Source organism: Nyctereutes procyonoides, unplaced genomic scaffold, assembly GCF_905146905.1.
Source record: "Nyctereutes procyonoides isolate TBG_1078 unplaced genomic scaffold, NYPRO_anot_genome, whole genome shotgun sequence".
NCBI classification, from domain to species: Eukaryota; Metazoa; Chordata; class Mammalia; order Carnivora; family Canidae; genus Nyctereutes; species Nyctereutes procyonoides.
Genome location: NW_026575051.1, coordinates 43,655,106 through 43,674,348, shown reverse-complemented (window position 1 = coordinate 43,674,348; position 19,243 = coordinate 43,655,106). Strand labels below are relative to the sequence as shown.

At 37.0% G+C, this 19,243-nt stretch overlaps 1 protein-coding gene across 5 annotated transcripts in view; it reads right to left on the bottom strand.

Annotated features, from left to right (window-relative positions):
- Positions 1 to 19,243, bottom strand: part of DOP1A (DOP1 leucine zipper like protein A) — a 107,908-nt gene that overhangs the window by 6,598 nt on the left and 82,067 nt on the right. For 4 of the 5 annotated variants that reach the window (XM_055329676.1, XM_055329679.1, XM_055329678.1 and 1 more), the window contains exons 22-34: positions 19,051 to 19,176; positions 15,133 to 15,267; positions 13,392 to 13,447; positions 12,108 to 12,212; positions 7,715 to 7,781; positions 7,235 to 7,379; positions 7,005 to 7,084; positions 5,860 to 5,969; positions 5,417 to 5,566; positions 5,213 to 5,274; positions 3,108 to 3,260; positions 1,878 to 2,014; positions 918 to 973 (exon numbers count right to left, since the gene is read on the bottom strand). In XM_055329676.1, coding sequence (XP_055185651.1) covers positions 918 to 973; positions 1,878 to 2,014; positions 3,108 to 3,260; positions 5,213 to 5,274; positions 5,417 to 5,566; positions 5,860 to 5,969; positions 7,005 to 7,084; positions 7,235 to 7,379; positions 7,715 to 7,781; positions 12,108 to 12,212; positions 13,392 to 13,447; positions 15,133 to 15,267; positions 19,051 to 19,176 — 1,382 coding nt within the window. Of the gene's footprint in view, positions 1 to 917; positions 974 to 1,877; positions 2,015 to 3,107; positions 3,261 to 5,212; positions 5,275 to 5,416; positions 5,567 to 5,859; positions 5,970 to 7,004; positions 7,085 to 7,234; positions 7,380 to 7,714; positions 7,782 to 12,107; positions 12,213 to 13,391; positions 13,448 to 15,132; positions 15,268 to 19,050; positions 19,177 to 19,243 lie in introns of those variants that run through there. The other variant, XR_008665037.1, reaches the window with a different exon arrangement.

Below are 19,243 nucleotides of genomic sequence, written 5' to 3'. Positions count from 1 at the left end.
AAATAAAAAGTTCACTTTTTTTTTTTTTTTTTAAAGGGGTGATGAGAAAGAGTGGAGGAGAGGCAGAGGCGAAGGAAAAGGATCTCAAGCAGGCTCCATGCCCAGCACAGAGCCCAATGTGGGGCTCGATCTCATGATCCTGAGATCAGAACCTGAGCTGAAATCAAGAGTTGGAGGCTTAACGAACTAAGCTGCCCAGGTGTCCCTAAAAAGTTCACTTATGTTGAGAATGTAACAATAGTACAGGATAACTTATGTTACACTCAAGAAATACAAAAATACAATCTATAAAACCAAGAGATCTCCCTACTACTGGATGTCTCTGCAAAGATTGGGGGAGGGGTCTTTCTATAAAAAAAAAAAGTTGTTAGGGCACGGGAGTGACTTTTTTTTTTTTAAACCTAGCACTGAAAAATAAAATATATTCAAAACATATGGTTTTAAGGTACATTTTAATTTACAAGCTTTATTTGTACAAAATTTCTACATAAATAAAAAATCATACTTAATTGTATTAGTATACTGCCTATACTAAAAAGAACAAAACTGTAGTACATGGAGATCATGCTGGAAAATCTGGACGTATGGATACCTTAGGTATTGGTTACCTGCCATGATAGGTTTTGCTGCATGTTTCAGGGACATGATCTGACCTACCAAAACCAGCACAGCTCATGTAGCTGAAATAATACTGCTTTAAACTTCATTTGTTAAGAAGACAAATGCTATGAGTGCTGATAGTTTAGACTGAAATGGTTAAGAAATTAATGATCTATATTATATCCAAATATGACTGATTAGGTTATAACAGACAAACATATTCAAATAAAACAGTATCTGTACTCTAATTGGAACATTCTGGATGACTTAGGATTCTGAACACTGATGAGAAAATATGGAAATGTAGTACATATTACCGTGAAATATCTTCATCAGCAGTGAGTTCCTGCTCCATCAGTAAAAATACCTGTACCTGAAGACCGTGAAATTCATGTTAAATGTTTATTTAAGCTGGATATTTAATGTTTATTTCAAGTTCTCTTCAGGCTATGTTTTCATTATTTCAAAAATAAATTTTAGGATTCAATCTAATTAAATCCTACCTAGTTTCTGAAAGTGAAACTGCAAATTTAGCACAGAACCTTCCTAGTAACTTGACCAAACTGGGATGAAGCCAGGCTTTTGTTTGGTGATGCTGGAACACTGTTAGTTACTTAAAAATAACTAACTAACTAACTAACTAACTAACTAACTAACTAACTAACTAACTAACCAACCTCAAGCCAAAGTCTGTGAGATTATAAATGCTTGGGTTTTCAGAGTTACAAATACACTTCCCTTTCTTTACTCATGTTCTTTCCCCCAGCTCCCCAAATCATTCAGATGAGGATGACGGTATGATCCAGGGAGGAGGACTGGTGTGGTGGGACTCAGGGATGTTTACTGTTTAGGAGATTACAAAATCTAATGAAAGTCTCTGTGGAGGAAGCTTAGCTAGGGTAAGTGCCACCCTTCAAGAGTGAGCACGAGCCTTATGGCAGTCCATTTAAACCCAGGTAAACTATCTCTAAGCACTCCACAGGTAGTGCTACGGACTGCCACGAGGCCTGGCAGCCACGACAAACTTAAAAATGTGGCGTAGGAGAGAATAAATGAAACCAGATCAGATGAAGTAACGATTTTCAAGGAAGTTTCAGCTGTATGGAGATGGAATCAAACTTGTTTTACCATTTTCAACTTTAAAAATTGTCAGTTATAACAAGCTTAACTAGAATTCAGTTCTTTTCCACAACTTGTTTTTATACAGTAAGCATGCTGATGCTAATCACACTGTTTTATAATTTAGATTTATAACCTGATGATTAAAATTAACTCACAAGTTCAGTAATCATGGTAGGCCAGAGTGAGGTAAGATGTTGTGGAGACATTCTTAAAAGTAACACTCTGAAAAACAGGAACACTTGAGAGTGAAGAGTTGGCACCTGGGGCAAACGGAGACTCTCAACCAATCTCTCTGAAAGAAAGGCAGTATATTTTCAGTAGCTTAATAATTAAAATCATTTTCATGTCAATTTTTCCACGTAACCTAGCCTACTACTTCTCAAACTGGTGAAGGAGCAATTAAAAAACATCCAATCTACTGCTGATTGTTACTTTCATAAAATATAAACATTACTAGGAAAATAAAGGAAGATCTAAAATACAAATATTTTATAATCAGATTCAACAGATTCTGTCAAAGTGCTAAAAAAATTTAAAATGTTTACTATAAATTTCTGAACTTACCATGAATGGGATAACAGACTGGTACTGATCCACAGATCACACTTTTGAGTAGCACTAATTTGGTCAACTTAAACAAAATCACAGGACAGACTATCCATGTTGCATATCTGACATTTGGTATAAAGGGTTAGGAAAGATGGAGCCACTTATCTTCTGAGAGAAATGATCTCCCGAAAGGGAGGACAACTGTCCTAACTGTCCTTCCCTGCATAGTGCCCACGTTGGCTGATGAAGCTGGTGGCTGCCTAAGTACACTGACTCGGGTATGGAACAGTTCTGCCTCAGGGCAAGTCCATCCCCACTGTTGAGATATTTAGTGGCACAGGGTGACACAGAAGGCCATGAAACCTATTTGGTAAAGGTTATCAAAAACCTTATATAATCCCCTGCCCAAACTACCGATCTCCAAATGTTATTTCTGGCCAAAATTTCTTGGCTCTGACTATATTTTAGTTCTCCTTAAAAATATGTAACCCCTTATCCACAATAAAACAACAAAAAAACCCCAACCCACGAACATGCCTACCTGCAGCAAAATAGTCTTATGCCTCGTCTTTAAACGAATTCTTAGCAATTTTGAACCAAAAAATAAAATAGAGACCACACTTAGGCAAGTCCTACAAATTGAGTGCTTGATTTTTTACATGCTGCGGATGATAACTTTTGTTGATTTAGTAGAACAAATTTCTATTTCTACAACATTCTCCATCCACCTACACTTGGTATATATTTCACCCCAACTTACAGTTTAGGTGAAGTATTTCCTAAAGAATAAAAAAATTTAATTTGGAAGACAGAGAAAATAGGTTTTCACTATTTACCTTGTATATCTGGAAGATATTTCTGGTACTGGTCAATTTCACTGCTAAAAATAGCAAATGCCAATCTTTTGAGAAGCATGGCTCTCTGCTCTAACTCCACATCCCGGTTTGCAAAAAGATTAAGGGAACTGCTCTGAGCCACAGCTACACGGGCTGAAAAAAAAAAAAAAAAGTGCAAGTGAGAGAGGCTGTCACATACCCATCCAATCATTTGAAAGAAAAAAAAAATTCTGTTATTTGTTTTTAAAAATGGCTCGACACCCTGTGACTTCCAAGAGTAGGAGGAGCTTAGGGTGGAGGATTTGAGGCTCCTCTCTGGGGCGGAAGGGTTGGCAAAGACACCCAGCACATATAAGGCGGAAGACCGGGGGTAGCAATTGTGAATGTGGACAAAGATGAAAATTTAGAAAATTCTGAACACCAACAATACCATTTTATAAAACCCTCTAACATTTCAGGCCATCTGCTGAATGCCTCACTGCTTTAAAAAGTTATCTGGCCCGGGTTTTGTAATTTTTGTTCCCTGTGCAAGGAATAATTCGTCCCCGGGCCTTCCCAGAGTTGGCTTCTATAGTTTCATCTCACCTGTGAGCTCTTTAGGTATTACTTCAAAACTATCCTATCACCCTACTTCCTTCACAACTACTGACTCCCTGAAATAAATTCATTTATTTAATTAAAGTTAGCATAACAGCCTGGCCCATTTCTGTCTTTTAATAAATATTGTTTGAACAGATGAATCTGAATCTTAAAACCATCCTGTGATGGTGAGAGGAGAGAAACTATGTTGCCCCTTTTCCAGATAGGAAACTACAGCTTGTGTTTAAAGAACTTGGACAAAACCATCAGTCATCCAGCTTTAATATTTAAGGTCATTAGTTTAGTAACTTTAAAAGAAAACCAGGGCACTTGGCTGGTTCAGGTGGAAGAGCATGTGGCTCCTGATCCCAGGATGGTGAGTTCGAGCCCCATGCTAAGTGTAGAGATTACTTACAGTAAATAACTAAAATTAAAATGACAACAACCGGCAGCAGCTGGGGTGGCTCAGTGGTTTAGCGCCACCCTCAGCCCAGGGCGTGATCCTGGAGACCCGGGATCGAGTCCCAAGTCAGGCTCCCTGCATGGATCCTGCTTCTCCCTCTGCCTGTGTCTCTGCCTCTCTCTCTCATGAATGAATGAATGAATGAATGAATAAATAAATAAATAAATAAATAAAATGACAACAAGAAAACCCTTTTTTCAGATGAAATACAAGAACCCTAATATAAAACCAATCAAAATGGAGTAGAAGGGGGGTGGAGCATGATTCTGATCCTCTTGGCCCTTCTTTCTTCCTTCAGAGGAGATAAACAGAGCCCTCGGATTGAGAGTGACTTGTCTGATAGGCTGAATCCAACTGCCGGCTTTTCCCTGCCTCGCCATCTATCAGTCTTTCATCCATTTAGTAATTAGTTATTGAGTGCTTCCTATGTGCCAGGTTATATGCTGTGTGCTGGGAAAACAATTTAGACACAAATTAGAAACAACCAAATAGGGCAGCCCGGGTGGCTCAGCGGTTTAGCACCGCCTTCAGCCCAGGGTGTGATCCTGGAGATCTGGGATCGAGTCCCATGTCGGGCTCCCTGCATGGAACCTGCTTCTCCCTCTGCCTGTGTCTCTGCCTCTCTCTGAGTGTTTCTCATGAATAAATAAAATAAAATCTTAAAAAAAACAAAAATAAATAGTTCTATCCATTTATCACCATGTTGTCCTCTTTAACTTTTTTTTAAAAGATTTTATTTAAGAGAGAGAGAGCATGTGAGCAAGCCAGCACAAGTTGGAGGTGGGAGCGGGGGCAGAGTGAGAAGGAGAAGGAGACTCCTTGCTGAGCAGGGAGCTAGATGTGGGGGCTCCATCCCAGGACCCTGAGATTATGACCTGAGCTGAAGGCAGACACTTAACTGAGCCACCCAGATGTCTGGTCCTTTCTAAATTTTAGTAATTCCATCCCTATAGGATTTTAACTATAACTTGACAAAGAGCTAATTCAGTAGTTTCTGGAGAAAAACAAGGTAAACAATAAGAATGGGTCAAGATCAAGAAACACACTGTTTATGAATACTCACTCATCAAATCTCTAAATGTTGTTTTATCATGTGTCATCAGATTGTCCATAATTGCTCTCCAACTGAAAGAAACAAGGATTATGATATGTAACTAAGATCTTGTTGTTACCACTAAAAAAAAAAAAAAAAAGTGTTCTACTTGGCAGGATAGTTGATAATTTCAGCAAGATGCATTATTGCACTGAATAAAGGATGACGACTTACTGATTAACACAAGAGGCATCCATCTGAAAGAAACTGGGATCCATAAAAAGGTCGAAGGCTTCTTTTTTCCAGGCTCTCCGCGTGTACTGATAGCCGCTAAGACTGCTCAGCAGCTGGACACAGGCTCGGTAACTAGGGGCATTATGTGCACTAGGAGGGAAGGAGAACCAGAACCACTTTAACCTGTATGCTGTGACTTGAACCAGAACCACTTTAACCTGTATGCTGTGACTTGAATCATCGTGTGATTCATGAGTGATCACAGTCACCCAGAACAATGACAGGACACAGAAGGCACCATAACAGAAATAATTTTTTTTTTTAATCATTACAATTCCAGGCAAAAATAATGTCACTTTGTGGTAATTCCAAAAATGGAAATAAAGGAACACAATGTGTTTCTAATAGGTTTTGAATTAAGAAATAACCTTTAGTAACAATACCTGTGATTTCGGAGGTAGGGCACAACATAATGCATAATATTTACAAGTAAAGGAATAACCCGTTCCTTTTCATCGCTATAGAAAACCATATCCAAAAGATGAGCCAACACCTAAAAAACATAAGAAATGAAGTATAATCTAGCAGCTAAAACTGACAGCATTTGGAGTTTCAGTCTGTAAGAATGCCTCGAATACATTAAAATTAGAAAAAGCTAAAGTCAGGTCTCACTAAGCCATTTTTATATGAATGGTTTTTGCCACTATTTGGGTTTTTGCCCGCTATAAATATAGGACAGAAGTAGAGCAAATTTTACTATTTCCAACTGAGACAAGGAAGTATAGAAAAAAGAGATCAAGAACCTTCTAATGTGACAGTGAGTAAATGGTGGATTAAAGACTAGACACTCAGTATTCTCTTTCTCTGACTTGGTTAAAAGAGGGCTTGAAATAAACTAACCAAATGAATTGAGCTATTAAAGTCCCAACTCTATCAATTAATAGCTAGTTGGCCTTACTCATATCATTCTAATCTTTGTGAGACTTGGTATCCACATCTGAAAGGGGAAACAAAAGCGACCTACAAGACTATAACAGGATATAAAAAAGAGCATGTCAGAAGATAGATTTAAAAATATTGGTCAGCTGTAAGATATTTCAGAGTGGTAAGCATCATTATACCACCTCTAACCTCCTGATCATACTGTGATACAAAAGCACTTTTCTTTTTAAAAATCATACTTTTTAAAAATATGGGGAAGGAAGCAATATCTAAAGCTATCACTCATATTTAACAAACTACATAGTCTGAATACAAAGTCAAAACTTCATTCTAGGGCAGCCCCGGTGGCGCAGCGAAACCTGCAGCCCAGGGCATGATCCTGGAGACCTTGGATCGAGTCCCGCATCAGGGTCTCTGGGTGGAGCCTGCTTCTCCCTCTGCCTGTGTCTCTGCCTCTCTCTCTCTCCGTGTCTCTATGAATAAATAAATAAAGTCTTTAAAAAAAAAAAAACTTCATTTTATACAGTGATCTCTAGAAGCACACAACGGTTTTTCAAATTAAAAACTCCTCTGTAAGAACTGCTTGCTAATATTGAAATGTGACATCGTTTACTTGGAAGTTCATGTGAAGAAACTTGATATTTACCTCAGAAAGTAATGTCAATGCATGGACACTATATACAGAAGGAGTTATGTTTGAGGTTTCCATTGCAGGTGATAACATATCTAAATAAGAGAAAAGACAGGTAAAGATACAGTTAGTCTTTTCCCAGTAACAAAAGCTATCTGCTAACATGAGAAAAGGGACGATCTTATAGTGCTTGCAGTGCTACACAGGTGCCTATGAATATAAGCCTCAATGTTTGAGATCAATACCTTCCACATCAGATTCCAAATTGGTTCCGTCCACCATTATTTTGGGAGAAGGCTTAACTTCAAGGTTTCGTCGCAGCCATGTTGTCTGTTCCAAAGAAGAACCAGCAATGGCACCAATTGCATCCACTATTTTATGAGTCACATCCTAAAGAGACAAGGAAAAAGTTACATATATGTGTGCATATGTATGTGTGTGCACCCAACTTCATAGATGATCTTATTTGACCATTTTATTGATTGATTGATTGATTCATGAGAGAGAGAGAGAGAGAGGCAGAGACATAGGCAGAGCGAGAAGCAGACTCCTTGCAGGGAGCCTGATGTGAGGGACTCGATCCCCGGATCTGGGATCATGCCCTGAGCCAAAGGCAGATGCTCAATCATTGAGCCACCCAGGCGTCCCAGACCTTATCTTTTTAGAGTTGAGGGCACTGAGAGAGACAAAGTTTTGGCAACAGCCCTCAATTCAAAATGCCTTACCTGAAGGTCTCTTTGGTCTTTTTTATTTTCCAAACTAGGGTTTTTCATAATAAACTCATTCAGAACCCTAAAAGGGCCAAAGAAAAAAACAAACAGGGTATCAGTGTAAAGGAAATGATGCAATCTGATTTCTCACAATGACCAAGTGGCTCCATGGCCTCAATTTCTATTTTATATGTTTAATGAATATATAGAGTATCCTTTGAGTCTGTTAAAAGGAATAAACAAAAACACACACACACACACACACACACACAAAAGGAATAAACATACGCACAAAAACTCATATACAAGGATGCTCATGACATTACTTGTGAAAGCACCAAAGTGGAAGGTATCTCAAAGTCCAGCAAAGGAAGAAATAAATTCTAGCATATTCATACAGTGAAACACCAAACAGCAATAAATTTAATAAATTATAGCTATGTGAAATTACATGGATGAATCTTATATGTTGTGTGAAAGCAGCAGACATAAAATAAAATATTTACAAATAGTTCAAAAAAAGAGCAAAATTTATCTGTGGTGTTAGAAGTCAGAATGATGCTTATCTTTGGGGAGAAGGGAAAGGACAGTAATTGGGAGGGGACCTGAGAAGACATATAGTGTTTTATTTCTTAATTTGGCCTTGATTATATAATTGATGTGTTCACTCTGTAATAACTTATGGAGAGTATACTAATTATTTATATATTTTTGTTTCTGTTTTATATATATAAAAAATTAAGAAACAAAAAAAACCCAAACCCCTGCAATCTTAAATTACAACACAGAAAAGTTTCTTACCCTGTATGTATATAAATAGATTAAAAAATACTTCACGAATATGGGACACCTGGGTGGCTCAGCAGTTGAGCGTCTGCCTTTGGCTCAGAGCGTGATCCCAGAGTCCTGGGATCGAGTCCCATGTGGGGCTCTCTGCAGAGAGCCTGCTTCTCCCTCTGCCTATGTCTCTGCCTCTCTCTCTCTCTGTCTCTCATGAATAAATAAATAAAATCTTTTAAAAAAATACTTCATGAATGAAAAAAAATTCAACTTCTCTTGTTTGCTACAGTTCCACTCAATATTTACTGATGTTTATCTTTTTAAAAATTTTTTTAAAGATTTATTTATTTATTCATGAGAGACACAGAGAGAGAGTCAGAGACACAGGCAGGGGAAGAAGCAGGCTCTCCATAGAGAGCCCGATCCGGGATCGTGCCCTGAGCCAAAGGCAGACACTTGACCACTGAGCCACCCAGGCATCCTGATATTTATCTTTTATTAAGATAAATTATATGCATAATTATTTCCAAACTAACATGTGAAGTTATATTAAAAAGCAACCTTCATATCAATTTCTATTTTATAATTAGGAATTTTTAGAGCATCATGGAATGGCTGGTAATAAACACATAATCAGAAATTCAAAAAGGGAATGAAGTTCCTAGGCTTTCTGAAATTGTCCAACTTTTTGCTTAAACAATCTGAGTATACACACTTGAGAAGGAGGTAGGATCCTTTATTTTCTGAAAAATGAGAAAGGAAGAAAAGTTATCTAAGAAGACAGTATTCTGTGGAGAAGCCACAAGTCACAATAGATAGCTTTAATTTTTAATGACAGGGTTATTTGCTGATAACTCAAAAAACTGTACATATATTCCTTCTTTGAGCCTGTTAGGTAGGTAGGGCAGGCGCCATTATTTTTGCTTGATGAATGGGAAAATAGCCTTGGAGAGGTTTACTGAGGTACCCAAGGTCACAGGGATGAGGGCTGGAACTAGAGATCCAAAAAGAAGTAGAAATCTTCATGATTACGCTGTTTGATTTCTAGGAGTTACATTTACACTAAAACTCCTGCATTACCAGTTATCTTAACTTTTGATTCAGGAATTGTAGACATTGCGTTTTCTGTTCTTTTCATTCTATCTTTAATGCCTAAAACTCCCTTGGGTTTTTTATTTAGATAATTTTCAAAATAGTGTGAGGGACCGGGGATCATCATGATCCCTGAAATTCTTGAGCAAGGTATCTGGCTCACTTTGGCTGCGGTCGGACCTCAGTGTCACTCAACTACCTCAGGCTGACCCACTCTCACCAAACACTCAGCAAGGTTCCTCTACCTCCTCTCTGCTGCCTAGTGCAAGACTACATTCTCCCATTTACCAGAAAACTTGAGGCTACCTCACTGAAGAATCTTCACCTTCCTCCTCCTCCACTTCAAAATTTTCTAGATCATTGGTTGCCAAGCCAGAATTGATAGTTCCCATAAGGGAATTAAGTGCAGAAGCTAACTCTATATATAGAATCACACATCTACACATATAAAATCCCTATTAGAACTACAGAAGTTGACTAAAAGGTCAAAGTTCTTTGCACTTGGTTGAATTTCTATCTATTCAGCATAAAAACAGGTTGACTGCTGCTGGCTATTAAAGGCCTCATTGGACTGTCTGAGGTAATGTAAAAAGGTTGGGGAAAAGTTTACTCTATTTTCTTTCCATCCCCCTCCTTATATCTTAAGTAGTCATTTTCAATCTTTAGGGTGTACTCACTCAAATCACAGGGATCTTCCTAGAAAGCAGATTTTAATGGGGTTGGTCTGGGGTGAAGCCTAAGATCTTACATTTCCAGTAAGCTTCCAGGTGATTCCAATGCTGCTGGCTAAACATCAACCTTTAAGCAGCAAAGTCTTCAAGAAAATGTATTCTCCTTTCTCACTCTTATACCTGCCATTCCCTGTTCTCCCTCCCAGCTGCCTCTGGAATCTGGTGCTATCAGTGAGCCCTCTTCTCTCTAGACTAGAATCTTCTATCGCTCCCACTTAAATAACACCCATTATTGGCCAGGCATTGTTCTAAGAATTTAACAAATATTAACTAATTTAATCCTCATAAGAACTTTCAGTTGGCATTATTATCATATGCATTTTATAGATGGAGAGCTTAAATAATGGGCCCAAGGCCACACAGCTAAGAAGTGAAGGAGCAGGGAACTAAATGCAGGCAGAGGGCAATTTCAAAATCTTTGCTGTTCACTAACATCCTCAGATTTTCTTCTTTCTTCTTCTTTCTTTTCTTCTTCTTTTCTTCTTTCTTCCTCTTCCTCTTCTTCCTTTTCTTCTCTTCTTCCTCTTCTTCTTCTTCTTCTTTTTTTTTTTTTTCCCAAATACACCCAACATGGGGCTGGAATTCCATGTCCATGGAATGAGCCAGCAAGGGGCCCCCAGATCTTCTTTACCATTAATGATGACTTCCAAATCACTTTTCCTACTGCGACTTTATGGTTTCTCTTTCTTTTCATGATTAAACATCTTCAAAAAGTAGTCCACACTTTCTCACTTTAACCCTGGGCTGTTAATATCTGTGCTCACTATCTCACTAAACTCCTCTCTCCTAAATCACCAGTCCTCTCGAAATCATCAATAAATACACCCTCTTATTATTCCCCTGTCTTCTGTAATCTCTCTGCAAGTGCTACTGGAGCCTCTTCTCTTTTTCTAGAACATGGAACATATCTGGTTTTCTTTCAATTTTCTGGTATTTCCTTTTCTATCTCCCTTGCTGGTCTCTTTTTCTTTATTCTTTGTCCTATTTGTACTGTCCCATCCTTGGTAGTTCACACACTCCCTGCCTCCCACATGGAACAGCATTCCTAGCCTAGCCTCTTTCTCCTCGGATCCATACTACTACTAACTTGCCAGTCATGTCCCTCTTCAAGACCTGCCATCACTCCCCTCCTTGTGCAAGACCAAATATCTTAAACTAAAACACAGAATCCTTTCCCATCTAGCTCCCAGATCCCTTTTCATCTTCATCTTTCCCCCTCTGCTCTACTCTAAGAACCAAACCAGACAATACACATTGCTCTAGTGTTCCTTCCCATTTCTGTCTCCACAAAGGCTTTCTGCTCCTGACACCTTCATTCACTGAACTATTATCTACTGGAGACACGTAATGAACAATGGTGAGCAAAAAACCAACACTGTCCATGATACCATGATGCCTGCAGTTAAGAACGGATGATGGATTTATCAAGTAATCGTACAAATTAGTAACATAGATAAAGAAACTTCAAAATAGAGAAAATGACTTTTTAAGCCTGTTTATGTTGAGGGCCCTAAACTCTAATGACTCTCCTCTTCCCCATCAGCCATCCTACTCATCCCTAAAGCAATTATTATTAGTTTTATGTTAGTGCATTTACATTTTGTACAAAGACACACTGTTTCTTCCCTACCACTATCCAGCCCCTTTTTCTTCAGGTCTCAAACCATATGTCTAATTCTATACCTTGAGAATTCCATGAGAATACAGAGAAATTCCATGGTCACCTAAAAACATCTGTTATTCAGCAGTTAAGACAATGAACATTTTTTTTCTTCAAAATAGTATTTTTAAGTGAAATTGCTTACCCAAGTATAAGAAACTGCCCTGGGGCTGGAAGACTCAGTTGTATAGAGTCTTTCAGAAGTATCAACAGTGATGCCCAGCTATCCACTAAATTGGGCACTGGAATTCTGCAAGACAAATATGGTTTTGTATATATGTAATTTTCTTTGTATTTTCCCACAGCCTTTAAAACATTTTCCTACTAGTTTCTCTAAACATTCCCTAAATTTGTGTAGACTATAACAGGACAAAATTCCTAAAAGCTCTATGTTTTCTACCAATATTATATAAAAAGAAACCCAACACATTTAAAATATCCAGTGTGACTTTTTATAGAAATTTTGCTATACAAATCCCAGTTTTTCATAACGTGGACTCTCAGAAGTAAAATACAATCGCAGTAAGTCTAATTACTAACATTAGTCCTAATTACTAATTAAGTAATTAGTCTAATTACTAATTAGTCCCTTGCTCTTGGTCCTATTCTCTCCACTTAACTCTTGTATTTGCTTTTTTTCCCATCACCTATGAGTCTTTAGCTCATCTAAGGGAGAGTCATCAATCTATCCTGAACATCGGTCAAACATCTAGAGAAATTAAGATTATCTCTATTTTGGTCTGGCCTTAACTCTAACACTTCTATATATCTAAGTTCAAACTTTATTTAGGTAGTTGCTTGAATCACAGTTTATATATACTACCTAACCTAACTATAGATGTTAGTCACAGATCACAAACTGATGCCAAGTTTGGTGATTAAAATGCAGTTGCCCTATAAGGGAGGATTAAGATTCAGGTTCTCTAGTAAGAAGTCTATCAAAACTCAGCAGACTTCTGCTCAGGGGTCACCAAACTGGAATACCAGAACAAGAAGCTGAACACCAAACTGGAATACCAGAACAAGAAGGTATTTTATCATCATCCCTAATATTAAAAAAAAAAAAATCAGATTAAATTACCACATGTTCACCTATATCAAAATAATAATGAATTCGGCAGCAACAAACATGGTTTCAAGAGTTGGATTCAGCTTTTCACTTATATTTAAATGATTTTCTTAAAATTCACTGCTTCAGTATCCAGTGTATCTTCAATAAACTTAGGTGTTTAGGTTCAGGATCTCTATGGCAAGCTCATTAACGTACCCACTGACTTGTATAAATACACCCATAGGCAATGTTTCTAACATTTTTCATTTCCAAAGGACAACTTAGCAACTTGAAAGAATTCAGGTGTTTTTCTCCTCTATTCCCTATCTTTGACACATTGTTAATGCAGTAAGGAGAGATCCACATCGGTTATCTTACCTTTGAATATAAGCATAGAAAAACTGAAGCATGCAGACTTCCAAAGAAAGATGTTTCTATAAACAAAAGAAATCAATTTTACAGTGAAGAAAAACGCTGCCTTTGCTTTTTTATTGTTGCAACTACTCTGTACTTTACTGCCAATTTTTAATCTAAACAATAAAAGAAAACAAAAACACTAGTTTGTCATAAAAAAGGTCTCGCAAAGTCTCTTTCATTTAGTAGAAAAAAAACTTAACCCTGGAGCTGTTTAAAAAATTGAAAATGCATAGAAGAAATCAAAAGATTCTCAATTCCCACCTGCAATACATCAAAAGTTTGACACTCCAGCCATTACTTTTCAATGATCATCTACTCTCTGTAAGCATCAAGATCAGTTTTATTTTAATCAGCGTATACTTGTTTGTTGCTAGCAGAATTGGGTTGAAGATTTTTATGAAATTTGAATTTAAATCTATTTTACTACAAGTTTCTACTAAATTAGTGTAGCTTATTCAAATCTGATGTCACTACTAATAGTATCCTAATGTAGTCTTTAACTAGAGAGTACCAAGTGTTAACCTACAATAAAAAACACTTGCCCTTAGAAACTAGCAATAGGCAAGAAATAGGCAAGAAAATGATACTGATGTCCACTGACATTTACCAATTTGTTTCTTTTTAGTATCAACTATTCCCTTGAAAGTTGCCCTTTATCACACAAAGAAAAATCAAGTATCAAATCAAGTTCTGGCTTCAGAACTTAGAGCAGTTGTAGGGGGTGGGGCGGAATTTGCTAGTACTTATTTCCATATCCTCCATGCTTAGTCCAATGTCTTGGCACAAGCAGATGTTCAAAATATTATGAATTGAGCTTTCATAGGCAACTTTAATCCTATTGCAAATGCCTCAGGGGTGATGTTAGAATAGTAAGCCAATTAATAAGAAGCTAGTATGAGTATTAGCTATTCACACATACACAAGTATACTCCTTCCATTGGGAATTCAAGAAAAAGATAAAATTAAAAAAAAACATTTTTAGATACATGTAATAATTCTGTTAAGGATCTGATTTGGTTTATTTTGGCTTGGCTTACGGTCTAATGTTTACAGGTCATAAATATTTTCTCTGAAAATATCTTTTAGGATTGCTGGAACAAAGAGCAGAAGAAAGTAGAGAAGTCCATAATTTTACTGATTTGGAGACTTCTTATCTGCCTAATTAGAGGCAATGCATTGTGAATGCAGACTATATTATTTAGTTTCTGTGGCCCTTGAAAAGTTTGAGATTGTACATGGTCAAGAAATGACACTAAGTAGAACTAAGGTTATGGCAAAACGTTAGACATTCGTTCTAAAGAGAAAGCAATAAAGAAGCTGTTAAAAAAAAAAAAAACAGAAAAGAAAAAAAAGGCAACAATTGAAGTAAGCAGACCTTAGGTTCTGGTTGCATGTTCTTCCTTTAAATGACCATAAAAAAAACCTCCCCTAAGAATTCAGTCATACAACTCTTAACTACGTTAAATGTTCACATAAGAGATCTTAGCAGTTAATGGCTCTTCACTGGCTACAGGAAAGATCCCAATGGCAGTCACTGCAGATACTGATAAATATTTTTATCACAGTAGAGTGAGGGCAACATGCCTTCCTCTTTGCAATCTGTAAGAGTTAAAAGGACATTACTGTACAAAAAAATATCTTACCTACCAGCATCATTTCTGAAATAGAACTATAAATAAAAGCAAAGGAAAGCTCTTCTTACCTTGTCCTTGGCTATGGCTGGGGGCTGCTTTAAAACTTCCTTCACAGTCTGCATAACAGTTTCTGCTCTCATGACACTGATTGAGCGAACCAGTTCTACTAGTAAAAGCTGTTCTTCACTGGCTGTAGGAATGACCTGAATAAACACATCATTGTATTTCTGTATGTATGTAGGTACATAAGTCTTTTAAGAGAAATCACAGAATTAAGAGAATATTTCATGCCCCCCCCCCTTTTTAAAGATTTTTTATTTACTTATTTATTCAGAGAGAGAGGGGGAGGGAGAGAGATAAAGAGAGAGAGAGAGGCAGAGACACAGGCAGAGGGGAGAAGCAGGCTCCATGCAGGGAGCCCAATGTGGGACTCGATCCCAGGTCTCCAGGATCAGGCCCTGGGCTGAAGGCGGCGCTACACTGCTAAGCCACCCAGGCTGCTGCCCTCATGGCCCCTTTTTAATACAAAAGACTTTGCAAGTCTCTTGATTACTTTAGGTTAAGAAAAAAAAAAAAAGTATCAATACAATGCATATACATCATTTCAAAAAATCAAACAGGACAATAAGCCTTACAAGAAAAGACAGCTGTGTCCTATCCTATATCTCACACCCCAAAGCAATCATACTTAACTCAGCTCTTTTTTATTTCTGAGTAATACAGATAGCTATTTTTTCCTATTTCATGATTTTTTTCAATTTCCTATTGACTTCCTACTTCAGAAGACAAAAATTTAGTTTCCTTACACTTTTTTCCCTATCTTCCCAACATAGTTATGTCACAGTTTTACTTTAATCAATATCCAATATTCATTTAACTACGTATGGTTGTACTGTTATACTGTGTATTATACTGTCATTACCTTTCTTTCACTTTCTGTTCTTCCTAGAGTTAATAAACTGATTTATTTTTGTTTGGTTTTCTCCATTTCTATCAGATTCATCCCCCAAATACTCCAACAACTGTAAACCTCTCATTACATATTCAAATGCATTAGGTAATTAATCTTCTACCTTTTCCTCCTCTTCTCTCTCTTATTTTTTCCTTGAGACATCTGTTAGAGGTCTTTTTGTTCTACCCTGGCTTGGTACTCCCTGGGCTTGCGACACATTAACATCTTGATCTCTTTTCTGTGACTATCAGCCTTGAGATTCCTGTTCCTTGTCTATTGTGTCCAAACCCCTATTTCTTGGATCCCACGTCTTCTTCCTTATTTTATTCCTCTTCTAGTGGAGATGCTTCTTTCATCTCAGTAGCTGAGAAAGTGTGAATTGATGGCAATGCCTTTTTAAAATATAGATATTGCAGTTTCAAAATGCCTCGAATGACAGTTTGACTAGATATAGCATTATAGGTTGAAACTAACTTTCCCATCACAATTTCCAGCACTGCTCTTAACAAATATATCATTATTCCACTGAATAGGATCAGTATTTTCTCTTTAGAACATTTTCAGATCTCTGGTATCCAGTGTTCTGAAATTACATCCTGATCTTTGTGTAGATCTCTTTTCACAGTATGTGTAGAAATGGATTTCCTTTATTTCTGGAGAATTTTCTTGTATGATTTCATTAATATTTTTTCTCCTTAATTTCTTCTTTCTTTTTGCAAGAAGATAGTGACACCCCCCAGTATCACTCCTAATTTTCTGATCTCCTTGCCTCTACTTTCTGTATCTCTAAATTTGTATTTTATTTCTGGTGTTTATCCACTTTCTCTTCTTTTTTTTTAATTTATTTTTTATTTTTTTTTCCACTTTCTCTTCTGACCTTAAACTGATTTTGTTTGGTGTCTGCTATAAAAAATTTTATATCCAAGAAAAATTTTAATTTTTGCAAAGGTCTTTCTTATAATCTTATATCATGGATGCAATATAGTTTCATCTCTTGGAAAGGCATTACTATATTATTACTTACCTGTTATTCTGTTACCTGCATTATTTCTTTAGACTTTATCTAGTTGTTCTGGTCACTATCTATCATATTAGAGGCTTTTGTCATGTGGCTAGTATTTCATATTTATTCAATATATTTGGCTCTTTATATTTATGTGAGGAAGAATAATATAGCTAATATTTACAGAGTGCTTATTAAGTGCTGGGTGTTGCTCTAAGTACCGTAGATATATATTCTTCCAATTCTGACAGTCCCACGAAGTAGTATTTTTACCTCAGGGTCAATCAGTTAGTGAGTAAACTAAGGATATGAAACCCAGGGATCTGGTTTCAAGGTCTATGCTCTTAACAACCATGCTATTATTGCCCTTGAAAAGGTTATTAAAAAGTAATGAGAAGTCAAACATTTGTGTATAATATGGATCGGTAGGGAGGCCTCCCTGTGTGGTGACTACAGCCTAGTTTTTTGTTTATAGACCCAAAAACTTTAGTACCTCTAGGTCTTTTTTATTTGTCAGGTTATTTCCCCAGGGAGGAATCCTCAAAATTCCTAAGGACCATATGGCTTTGTGCTACCTCACTTGGGTGAAGCTAATGCCCACTTTTCAGTATATAAACTTTCTGCAAATTCTCCTGTCTGTTTTCATCATGAAGTCTAATGTCTACCTGTATGAATCTTGTGCCCTTGGGTTCAGAGCCTTTCTTGACCAACACTTTAAAGAGCAAACTTGACTCCAGTTTCCCGCTTGGGTAGCATAACAGTTGGTGGTCATATGAGTTTGGGAAAAGGAATCTAGGAGTAGTTAGCTGCTCCTTATATATAAATTTTCAATCAATCTTCCAGATTTCAGCCCCATCCCAACCCTTTATATTTAGAAGCACCTGACACTTCCACTTCCAAAGACTACCTGTAGTTTTACAGTGGCAACTGGTTCCTTTCTTGCAGCAATTCGGCTATCAATTTTCTTTATTAAATCAGTTACCACTCAGACCTGTGTTTTTTTTCATCTTGCAAAATTTTGCTGACACTTATTTTTCTGTGGCCAACTCTCTCTTTTGTCATGGTTTTGGTTTATGTCTTTCCAAATTCTTCTACTCTCAATTTTGAAAGAAGAACAGAGAAAAATGCAGATGTTTGATATACCTTGTTCAACCACAGGTCCTTGACTGATTTTAAATAATCCAGGATTTTACTTCTGTCTCATGTAGTATCTGCTATTCAATTATCCCATGAAAAAAATGTCATAAGTAGGAATGTTTATTTTCATTCCTTTTGAAACTTCAACATATATGTGATGTGAAATCAGCACAAAAATAACACATCAGAAGCCTTTAACTAGACAAATCATATATCTTATGTGAGGGTTGATTATTTAATAGCCTTAATATTCTATTGAGTCACTATTTCCAATTTAGAACATTTTTGAGCTTTCAAACTCACAAAGCAGCAAAAATCTCACATATAAGCCAGGTAAACCAATATATAGATTACATTTAGAAATGAACTACTTAAGCTATAATGTCTTAATGAAAAACTAAGGTGAAAACCCCACAATCTTGCTTTGTACCCTTAAATGACTAACATTTAAAAAGTACACTGGGTGGCTCAGTGGTTGAGCCTCTGCCTTCAGGCTCAGGGCGTGATCCCAGGATGGGAGGTGGGGGAGGGGGGGCTGAGTCCCACATCAGGCTCCCTGCGGGGAGCCTGCTTCTCCCTCTGCCAATGTTTATGCCTTTCTCTGTGTCTCTCATAAATAAATAAATAAAATCTTAAAAAACACACTATGTTAACTTTTCTATTTCAAATATAGTTAATATCATACTAATTTCGTTTTTTTTTTGCATAAAATACTTTTTATTTAAGAGAATTAGGCAATGAATACATTATCTAAACCTGTAGAAAAACTACTGTTTTCTATTCCCCATCCCATCCCAGCCCCACTGCAACTAATGGAGAGTTGAAAACTAGCATTGTTCTCACCAAATGCTTACCAAATGAAACAACAACAGTAACAAATAGTTAAATAGATACCTTAGTCCTGGTGGTGGTTTTGTTCTGTCTTCTTTCATTCCATACAAATGCAATAGCAGCCATAAAGTGAACACCGTGATTCATTGAAATTGGGCCCAATAATTCAAGGATTTGCTGTCTCAAATTCTAAAACAATTTAAACAAATGACAAGTTAATTAAAACTTATGACACATTAGTAACTAGACTGTACTT